General features: G+C 43.9%; 1 protein-coding gene across 2 annotated transcripts in view; it reads right to left on the bottom strand.

The window, feature by feature from the left end:
* Window positions 1-1,506: 1,506 nt before the first annotated feature.
* LOC111982852 (amyloid beta precursor protein binding family B member 1) overlaps window positions 1,507-11,600 on the bottom strand; it is a 15,017-nt gene continuing 4,923 nt past the window's right edge. Inside the window, exons 9-14 of one of the 2 annotated variants that reach the window (XM_024014496.2) lie at window positions 6,323-6,437; window positions 4,562-4,646; window positions 4,394-4,474; window positions 4,081-4,196; window positions 3,787-3,963; window positions 1,507-3,603 (exon numbers count right to left, since the gene is read on the bottom strand). In XM_024014496.2, coding sequence (XP_023870264.1) covers window positions 3,448-3,603; window positions 3,787-3,963; window positions 4,081-4,196; window positions 4,394-4,474; window positions 4,562-4,646; window positions 6,323-6,437 — 730 coding nt within the window. In that variant the 3' untranslated portion in view covers window positions 1,507-3,447. Of the gene's footprint in view, window positions 3,604-3,786; window positions 3,964-4,080; window positions 4,197-4,378; window positions 4,475-4,561; window positions 4,647-6,322; window positions 6,438-11,600 lie in introns of both variants that reach the window. The other variant, XM_024014494.3, reaches the window with a different exon arrangement.

The following is an 11,600-nucleotide window of genomic DNA, read 5'->3' as shown; positions in this document are numbered from 1 at the left end:
TATGATTCTGAATTCAGACACCCTCCCACTATCCACCCCAACTGAACTCAGACCACTCAACTCCCACTAAATACAGACATCCTCCCACTGAACTCAGACACCCTCCCACTGATTCAGACACCCTCCCACTGATTCGACACCTCTCCACTGAAACTCAACACCCTCCCACTGCAACTCATATCACCCTCCCACTGAACTCAGACACCCTCCCACTGAATTCCAGACACCCTCCCACTGAACTCAGACACCCTCCCCACTGAACTCCAGACACCCCTCCCACTGAACATCACACCCACCCTCCCACTGAATTCCAGACACCCTCCCACTGAACCCTCCACACCCTCCCACTGAACTCAGACACCCTCCCACTGAATTCAGACACCCTCCCACTGAATTCACACCCTCCCACTGAACTCAGACACCCTCCCACTGAACTCAGACACCCTCCCACTGTGAGCCAGCACACCTCAAATTAATCAAACTACAGTACATTGTAAAAATGAGGGACGAGGGAACACAAGCAAAACCCCAAACACACAACCAACCCAGTCTGAATGGGGCGGGGAGCTGGCCAATCCTTTATAAAGGACCCAAGCCCTTGATGTGTCCCACAGCACAGCAGTGCAGTCCCGCTGGCAGGGAATAGGAGAGATATCCTCGTGAAGGAGTGTCCATTACACGTCCGGGCCTGGACCACTTGATGTGCACCTTTCCCCCCAAAGCCATCTCCTATGGAAACAATAACCAGCCTATATACAGCATCCCTCACTGGGCCTTTTGATTTGATCACTCCCTGGGCCTTTTCAATACAACAGGAGGGGGAAAGCATACAGACATGAATGAACAGGTGACATGGGGTGACCTCTGCATGTTATTCATGCATGGGCCTTGCACCAATAGAGAATGATAGAGGCCWTTRGTGGCCAAAAGGCCTTATTAGCATGGGCAGCGCAATTGAGGGCTTCCACCATTTTAATCTAGTCAACTGGGTGGGACTTCCAAATTCATTGGCTGATCCCTCCTGGTGACCCTGTTGGAGTCATGTCGWACCGGGTCATCAGGAGGGATCAGCCAATCGTGAAGAAGCAAATTGACTACTTAAAAATGATCCTCAATGGCGCTGCCCATGCTGTCACATATGCTACAATGGCACAGATAGAGAGTAGTCCTCTATCTATCTCTATGCTTGCACCTCACACAATACATATGGTAAAACCAATGTCAGCAGGTTTCATACATATGCAAAGGACTAGACAGCCTGCCCGGTCTGGCTTCGCTTCCATTTTAATGGGATTACCAGGAATGTCAGATAAAAAAACATTGATTGAAAATTGAGGATTTATGTGGTTCTACCACCGGTTACGAAAGGAGACAATTTACAGACTAATCCACAACTGCCTTTTGGAATACAATCTCACCAATCCACATGGCTTCACTCAACACGTCACACCAAAACCATGCAAATTATTCCACTAAGCGGGTGAAAAAAATATGCAACACCAAAAATAAGATATGTTCACATTTATTTCTTGTGCAGGGACTTTTATATACAGATACATTTTATACACCTAATTTACATGAATTGTGAAATAAATGTATCAGCTAGTGTTCCAATATTCCTCGTTTTTAATGTTGACTTTGGAAGTACTAACATAACAGAATTAGAAAAAGGAGCACAATGATAAGTGAACAGTGACATGAGATACAGTATAGTATTATACAATTAAATCCAGTCTAATTATTTCAGATAGTGTTTCTATATTTTACATGTTTCATTTTGTTATAGGRCAAATAACTATTGCACTAAATACTTCTGACAAACACATTTCATTTGTATTTTATTTTTTACATAAAAACCACAACTAGTCTGACTTATGTTCTCTAATACAATCAATAATGAGCAACTGTGCAACTGCTCCTCAGTAGTGTCCATTATAGTGTATGAAAACAATACAAAATACATTACTTAGAGGGACCATGGCCCAAACAGAGCAAAAAGTGGTAAAAAAATGTAAATAAATAAAATCATAAATCATTCTCTCAATGTTATCCCTGTCCCAGGGCGGTGACTAAGGGAGACAGATACTGACCTGCTCTCAGCTACTCAGTGGAAAGGACCTGACAGTGACAACTAATCTACTACTAGCTAGCTTATATATTGATAGACACGGATACAGGCTAGTGACATGCCTTACAAACACTTATTAACAGGTACAGAATTCAGCCCTCTTTACCATGAAGTAGCACACATCTAGTATGTTACAATTACTAAGTTCAGCACTAAACCGCTGCAGGCAGATATGACCCTGGTTATTCCTCAAAGCTATTAAAACATGCAGTGRGTGGTGAGGTCCTACACTACTATACAGTGGAGGTGGTTACCAGCTGCGGTTGACTGACTCAGATAGAAAACTCAGGCGATGAGCTGTTGTGTTTTCAGGGCACTTTTCCATGATCAGAAGTCTATTTTCACCATTGCCTCTTTTTGTTGGCTAAGCCCTAGTCAGATATAGCCAGGCCCCTACATTAAAGAACCCACAGCACAGTGAGTGCTGCTATATAACCGTTTGGAAGCCTGGCAAGCCATTCTACCACCAKCACATACAGGAAAGTCTGATTATTGCACAGAAGCACTGAACTTGCAAATGTTCATGCAAATGTAGGGGAAACGCAACTACAGTACACTCTGAAATCACTGGTTGTTCACTACGACGTGACACGTGATTATTATATCACTTCTTTAATGGAAGACTAAAACACACTGTTTTGCAGTGGGGAACATGAAGCTCTCTAGGTGACCCTCTACTTGGGCTCTTAGAACCTCAGTTGGACAGGAGTAGAGGCTGAGGAGTGTGCAGGGTAATGACATGATAGAAAACAAACATCAGGAGACTCTACTAGGCTCGACGGTGACTGCATGACCTTCTGCAGACACCAGTAGAACATTTTAAAAAAGAGGTGCTGTTACTGTTTGGGGAAGAGCATGGCCCCATGACTCAACCATAGTTGCAAAGAAATTAGATGTATTTCTGTGTGGAATCCTCCTAGCTTCCTACAGTGAAGAAACATGTAGTTACATCCCATCATACGAACACTTCCTGCCAGACATGGTTTCTGCTAAAACACAAAAATAGTGACAAACAGATTAAATCCCAACAACAGAACAAATAATGGGCCGTTGTCAGGGCTCATTCAGTTTGAGTACAAAGCTAAAGGAGAGTTATACAGTAGATGTATAGAAAAACACTTTGCAATCACTAGTAAGTAAGCATTTCCTCAGTTACATATAACTCCATGCACTAATGAAAGGACTATCTCTAAGGAAGGTCAAAAGGAGTGTAAGGCCGACAGAAACGGCAGAAAGAGAGAGAMAAAGAGAGGAGTGGAGGAGTGAGCTGGAGCTGCTGTGATGGGTTAGTGTTGGTGGGGAGGAGATCTCTCTTCTGCTCAGGGGGACTGGGACCCTGACCTGTACTGCTTGAAGCTTCCCAGCAGACTCTGGACCCCAATCCTGACCCGGCGGGCCATGGAGTCAGCAGGGGGAGTGGGCAAGCAGGAGCCCAGGCTGGGAGGCCTCGCATCCAGACACTTCTGGTAGCGCAGCTGTGGACAGAACACACACACACACAGCAGGACTCCATCAGTACAGACACTGAAACACATAAATACCATTCCAGTTTATTAATACAATGTTCTATACTATAGACAACATATCATCCTTCAGCCCGTCTCTCTAGACCATTGATTAATCAATAATGGAGTCCACTGCCCAGTCTGTTGACTCACCATGCAGGCGGCCTGCACCGCCTCACTCAGGCTGGCAGCGTTGGGCTCACACCAGAACATGTGACAGATGAAGTCCCCGGGGCCCTTGGCCATGATGAAGGCAAAGGTGTGGATGTCCTTTCCCACACCCATGAAAGACAGGAACCGCACCCGGCACTCTGACATCACCTCCTCAGTCTGGGAAGGACAGAGGAGACAGCATGGTCAGGAGAGAGCCATACTGACATGACTGCTACCAAATGTCTGTGTGTAACAGAGGTGATGTTGTGGATGGGTTAGTTAGTTAGTAACTACCTCTCTGGTGAGGATGGTGAGAGTGGCAGGGGCCACGTTGACAGAGACAGGGGTCCAATCCTGCTTCCTTGTGCTGTTCATTGCCGCCTCCAAAGCATCATTGATTGTGTCRACACCTAGGAGACGAGAAAGTTTGACAGTATCAGTATCCACAGGGTAAGGTAAACTGCATGGGAGTAGCTAGCTAGCTACGTGTGCAGTGAAGCAAAACACAGTCCCACACAAAGCACAGCCATATGCTTTATTGCACAGCTAGATATATTTACCTAACTACTAAGTAAATAAAAMATTTCCTTACCCATGCGTCCCTTACCTACAGGCTTGGTCACAGGTACGTTACCAAGGTAATACACAAGGAAACGTTGGAAATTCTCATTTTTTGGAACGGGAAACTCTGCAGAGGAAGAAGATAGGGATGGAGTTAGTGTCTGGTGTTTTACTTCTGTTCTAAAATTAACTGTAGAACTATCACAGGGGTTACCTTGAGCAGGAATCTCCATGGCTTTGCACTGGTCAGAATTGTACCTGCTCAGAAATGGCTTGGATAACTTCCTCTCTGTCATTATCTGAATGTAGAGAGAGACATGTTCAGCTCATCGTGAAACGAGATTCCACAGGAAATAGTATATTAGATGTGACATACAGTTGAAGTCGGAAGTATACATACACCTTAGCCAAATGCATTTAAAACTCAGTTTTTCACAATCCCTGACATTTAATCCTAGTAAAAATTCCCTGTCTTAGGTCAGTTAGGATCATGTTATTTCTTTCATCACATTCCCAGTGGGTCATAAATTTACATACACTCAATTAGTATTTGGTAACATTGCCTTTAAATTGTTTAACTTGGGTCAAACGTTTCAAGTAGCCTTCCACAGCTTCCCACAATAAGTTGGGTGAATTTTGGCTTATTCCTCCCGGCAGAACTGGTGTAACTGAGTCAGGTTTGTAGGCCTCCTTGCTCGCACACACTTTTTCAGTTCTGCCCACAAATCTTCTATAGGATTGAGGTCAGGGCTTTGTGATGGCCACTCCAATACCGTGACTTTGTTGTCCTTAAGCCATTTTGCCACAACTTTGGAAGTATGCTTGGGGTCATTGTACATTTGGAAGACCCATTTGCGACCAAGCTTTAACTTCCTGACTGATGTCTTGAGATGTTGCTTCAATATATCCACATAATTTTCCTGCCTCATGATGCCATCTATTTTGTGAAGTGCACCAGTCCCTCCTGCAGCAAAGCACTCCCACAGCATGATACTGCCAGCCCCCGTGCTTCAAGGTTAGGATAGTGTTCTTCAGCTTGCAAGCCTCACCCTCTTTCCTCCAAACATAATGATGGTCATTATGGCCAAACAGTTCTATTTCTGTTTCATCAGACAAGAGGACATTTCTCCAAAAAGTACAATCTTTGTCCCCATGTGCAGTTGCAAACCAGTCTGTTTTTTTAAAATGGCGGTTTAGGAGGAGTGGCTTCTTCCTTGCCGAGCGGCCTTTCAGGTTATGTCGATATAGGACTCATTTTACTGTGGATATAGATACTTTTGTACCTATTTCCTCCAGCATCTTCACAAGGTCCTTTGCTGTTGTTCTGGGATTGATTTGCACTTTTCGCACCATAGTACGTTCATCTCTAGGAGACAGAACGCGTCTCCTTCCTGAGCGGTATGGCGGCTGCGTGGTCCCATGGTGTTTATACTTGCGTACTACTGTTTGTACAGATGAATGTGGTACCTTCAGGCATTTGGAAATTGCTCCCAAGGATGAACCAGACTTGTGGAGGTCTACAATTTAATTTCTAAGGTCTTGGCTGATTTCTTTTGATTTTCCCTTGATGTCAAGCAAAGAGGCAGTGAGTTTGAAGATAGGCCTTGAAATACATCCACAGGTACACCTCCAATTGACTCAAATTATGTCAATTAGCCTATCAGAAGGGTCTAAAGCCAGGACATAATTGTCTGGAATTTTCCAACCTGTTTAAAGGCACAGTCAAATTAGTGTATGTAAACTTCTGACACACTAGAATTTTGATACAGTGAATGATAAGTGAAATAATCTGTCTGTAAACAATTGTTGGAAAAATGACTTGTGTTGTGCACAAAGTAGATGTCCTAACCGACTTGCCAAAACTATAGTTTGTTAACAAGAAATTTGCATAGTGGTTGAAAAATGAGTTTTAATGACTCCAACCTAAGTGRATGTAAACTTCCAACTTCAACTGTAGAAAACATGGGAGTCTCACCCTGGAGCACATCTCATGCAGACTGGTGGCAATGTTCTTGGCAGGTGAGTCACAGCGGAACACGTGACACTTGAGGACCTGGGTTAGGTTGTCTCGRGCTACATAAGCAAAGTCTCTGTTTTAACAAATACAGAAAAGTACACCTTTTACATACTGGTACATGAACCCATYCATTTCTCCATCTTTAATGATAACCACCCACAAGAAAAAAACTGGCAAAACAAAAATGATTGCATGCAATCATGTTAGATATGACAATACAATAAATTAAACTATACGTAGGATAAACACCATCGGACATGAGAATACATTTCTAAAAGAAAAACTGCAAATAATCATATCTGTACAATACCTTTCCCTGTATAGGGCAGCGAAATGCAGCATGAAAATAAATAATGATCAGTTAAACACAGTTATTACAAAAACACTAGCAGAAAATTAAAATCAGATTCGTGGTGAATGTCATTGAAAAGAAATGTTATTGCAATACCATGGACAACCCACCATAGAGCAGCTGTGTTCTTGGCAAATCATATGGACAACCCACCATTGAGCATGTATTGAATTTGCAATTGACCGATCGGACAACCCAGCCAATAGAGCAGATGTATTTTGCAATAGCCATTGGCACAACCCACCAATAGAGCAGCTTGTTATTTGCAATTCCATGGACAAGCCACCAAGAGCAGCGCTGTATATTTGCAATACCATGACAACCCACAATAGAGCAGGCTGTTATTATTGCCAATACATGGACACGCCTCACGCATAGAGTCAGCGTGTTATCGCAATTAACCATGGACAACCCACCATTAGGAGCAGCTGAGTTAATTGCAGATACCATATGGAAACCCACCATAGAGCAGCTGTATTATTGTCAATAGATTGGACAGACCCACATTAGAGCAGGATCTGTGTATGTGTGAGCGATGCGGCAATACCTTGGATGGACAACAGCGCAGCGATAGCGCGAGGTTTGCTGTAGTTGGTATTGGCAAGTACTGTATGGAGCATAACGCGCGACGCATCAGATGGCGGAGGCTGAGTTGGCGTGTAAGCGTTATTGCGATCCTGAATGTGGTGAACAAACCCAGCCAGTAGAGCAAGTCTGTAGTTGGTAGTTTGCTGTGGCAATGACCTGTGTTGTGTATGGCACATGACCCACATATGAGCAGGGCTGTTATGTTTTATTGCGCATATCAGATGGGCAATCCAGGAGTCCTGATGAGCGAGTGCTGTTATATATTGCAAATAACCTATGGGACAACCCACCATAGAGAGCAGTCTTGTATTATGCAATAGCCAATGGACAACCCACCATAGAGCCGGCTGTATTATTGCGAATACCATGGAAGCAACCACCATAGAGCAGCTGTTATTATTGCAAATACCATGGACAACCCACCCATAGAGCAGCTGTATTATGAATACCATGGACAACCACAATAAGAGCAGCTGTGTTATGCATGACCATGGACACCCAATAGGAGCTGTGTTATTGCAATACCATGGAGCAACCCACCAATAGAGCAGCTGTATTTATTGCAATACCATGGACAACCCCCATAGAGCGCTGTGTTATTGCAATACATGGGACAACCCAGCCATACGAGGGCAGCTTGTTGTTAATGACAATACCAATGGACAGTAACTCCACCATAGAGCAGCTGTGTGTTTGCAATACCTATATGGACACCCACAATAGAGCAGCTTGTATTTGAATAAGCCATGGACAACCGAACCATGAGCAGCTGTACTTATTGCAATAACCATGGACAACCCACGCATAGAGCGTCTGGTGTTATTGCAATACCATGGACAACCACCATAGAGCAGCCTGTGGTTTATTGGCATACTCCATGGACAACCCACCATAGAGCAGCTGTGTTATTGCATACCATGGACAACCCACCATAGAGCAGCTGTATGGATTGCAATACCATGGACAACCCACCCATAGAGCAGCTGTGTTATTGCGAATACCATGAGACAACCCACCATAGGAGCAGCTGTTTATTGCAATACCAGGTGGACAACCCACCATAGAGCAGCTTGTTATATTGATTGCAATACCATGGACAACCCACCATAGAAGCAGCTGTGTTTATTGCAATACCATGGACAACCCACATAGAGCAGCTGTAATTATTGCAATAACCATGGACAACCACCATAGAGCAGCTGTTTTGTGGCAATAGACCTGTTTTGGAATACTACCACCATTGAGCAGCTGTGTTATATGCAATATGGCCATGGAGCAACCCACCATAGAGGCAAGCTTGTTGTTAATGCAATGGCATGGACACCACCAGAGGGCGGTTGTTTGTCATGGTTTGCAGTTCTGTATTTAAGCATGGCCATTGCCAAGTTGGGTTCAAATCCAGTTAGGACTCATAGGCGCATTTACAAAGGCAGCCCAATTCAGATATTTTTTTCACTAATTGGCTTTGACTTAATCAGTTCAGCTCTAAAAAATTCTATGTGAAAATCTATGTGATTGGCAAAAATCAAAATGTGTAAAATATTGGAATTGGGCTGCCTGTGTAAATGCAGCTGTAATGACTCCCACAAGCTGGGCAAAGAACTGCTATGTGCAAATTCAGAAGGAAAACAGACCCATATCCACAGGTCTAGGATGGAAAAACCGCTACCCTAAGGCATGAAGATGACATAGTTCTTTAATACTACTCTGTATTATACACTGTTTATCCCATGTTCCTAATATCTCTTAAGGTTGTGGGATGGGTCACGATGAAGTAATAGTTAAGTGACGCTAAGACTAGATAAACAAGTTACTAAATAGATTGTGCTAATAAACACTATATTAAATAGTACAATTCCAAGAGTTAAACAGCATTTTTCCTGTTCCTGTAAAAGTAGCTACACCACTTAATCGGACTGCCAAAAGTTGTGCATGCTTTACAACCTCCAGATGTGGTGCCAAACGGTGACTAAGTAGTGGACATCTCACCTGCCGTTGTCTCGCCCACACCCCACACGCGGATGCTGGCAATAGGCTGGGAGTGCAGCAGAGTCTGCCCAGTGGGTCGATCAGATTCATCGTGTCATTCTCCAGGACCATCAGCATGTCCTTACCTCGGTAACACAACACAAACATATCACGATCCTCCTGAAGCACCACCATGCATAGGATGTGAAGCCAAATTACAATTTGAATGTCCATCCTGATTTCACAACTGATAATATTCTAGGCAAACACCTGTTAGACTTGATCCCGTTTTAGATGAAGAGACATTCCCAAGCATTGGTGCATATGATGACTATATTACTCTGATGTTTCACATTATTCACACGAGCAGCTGCAGTGGGAATAGCAGTAAAATGTGAGAGGTTGCTGGGTAAAAATAGACCAAGCAAGGTAACAGAGGGTTGTTGCCCAGACATCAACCCCATGCCCAGGCTCTTCCCCCAAACAGGAAGAGCCCACCCAGTCCCTTACTGTAGCCCTGCTCCTCAGACTCACCTCTCCCCAGGATGCCAGCAGTGGTCATGGAGGTTGTGTTTATGGTAGGACAGGCTGTCTAATGCAGTTGTGACAGCCACGCTGCTCTTCGCTGGTGCCATAATCCTCTTCAGACATCTCCACCCGCCGAGAGAGCGCACAGCAAAATACTGGAATAGCAAATTGAGCGCAGGAGAGAACACAGTGATGGGCCGGAGAGGAGAGGGATAAAGCCGACAGCATGCAGTCCAATTAGGAAAGGGGAGTAGTAGGTTGTTATGTTGAACCAGAAAGGGACAGCCAGACGACTACAGTCTTCCTGCCTCAGTGCATAGTGAGTGTACGTAAGTGAATTTGAATGTACTTAGCCTCCAAGTCAGTGCAATGGGGATCAAGGTTCTCCTCTGTCAGATTGAGAACAGCTATATAGGGGCAGTTACCAGTCAGGTATAGTTTGGAGAAAGAATAGGGAGAAGGGAGAAGGGTTTAAAGAGAAGGGTTTAAGAGAGAGACTGTTTTGGCTGAGAATGAGACAACTTATCAAACATAATGTACTACCAAACACCACTTTACTAGTGTGATGGATGCATAGAGCGGCAGGGTTTGCCCCTTCAATACTCCTTAGGCTCTGATCAGTGAAGCACCTCTCCTCCTGGAATCCGGAAAAAATACGAAGAATTTGTCAATTTCATTATCACCCGAAGTTGATCACATCCAGATGTGCTGCCTTCTAAACTCCACTGTTTCTAAAACTGATAATATTTGTGGCGTTGAAGCTGGGAAGTGTCAATGTGCCTCTGTTAGTTTATTATTATTGGGCCTATTGAAGCGTAAGTGGCTCTGGGCCTGTTTGCCACCAAAGTAGAAATTAAGACATCCCGGGGATAAATGTACTCAGCTGAGCTCAATGAAGCCAAAACATGTGCGTTCAGGCTTTAATTGGTTGCCAAAGACCAAGCAGGAATGAAGCAGGACACGGGATTCATTAAGCCAGGTGAAACCAAATTCCCTGGATAGGGTGCGCGCTCCACGGCTCACCAAATAGACCCCGCCAACATCACAGATTAACTGATTTACCTAATGGCAACCTAGAGCCGCTGTAACTTTTCCCCCGTCTGGATAGCACAAATTCCTCATGGAAGGCATACGAGGAGGTAAAAAGATAATAATTAAGAAGAAAGGCAAACCGCCCCAGTTGATAAAGCAAAGAGAAAAAGCGATGGCAAAGTATTGCAGACCGCCTGATATGCACATTACACACTCACCGCTCCGTGAAACATCACAATTACAATTCCAAAATATTTAATTCAGACATCAGGGTCCAAAAATGCAGTTTGTATGTAATTATGAAACGGTTAAATTTTTAATTTGAAATGTCACTGGCAGAATGAAGTGAAAATTGTGGTAAAGTATCCATCACACTGTATAAAGTTGCAATAATCTTTTGATATTTTTTACTGAAAACAAGGACAAAAATAACCTATAGTAATTTTTGCAGTGTGACTCCATTAATGTGTGTGTGTGGTTGTGTGTGTGTAGATTAAAAACATGAAACGGCCCAAAACGGGACATGGCAGGCAGGGGGTCAATCAAATACAGAACATTCCCTGCAGAATGGTATGGTTCCCTGACTTATATATTTATTAGCAAAGCAGAAGCATATATTTGTACCCAGAAAGGTGGGCCTGCTCACACTTGTGCTGTACTTGTTTTTAGCAGTGAAAAAGAATACCCCAACAGACAAGGCACGGGTGGTGGGTCACCAAAGGCTGACCTTACCGGCAGCAGAGGACAGTTGGCGCTGGAGCTAAATAG

Source organism: Salvelinus sp. IW2-2015, linkage group LG22 (genome assembly GCF_002910315.2).
Source record: "Salvelinus sp. IW2-2015 linkage group LG22, ASM291031v2, whole genome shotgun sequence".
In the NCBI taxonomy this organism is placed as follows: domain Eukaryota; kingdom Metazoa; phylum Chordata; class Actinopteri; order Salmoniformes; family Salmonidae; genus Salvelinus; species Salvelinus sp. IW2-2015.
The sequence above is the reverse complement of the archived record's forward strand: the minus strand, read 5'-3'. Positions and strand labels throughout refer to the sequence as shown.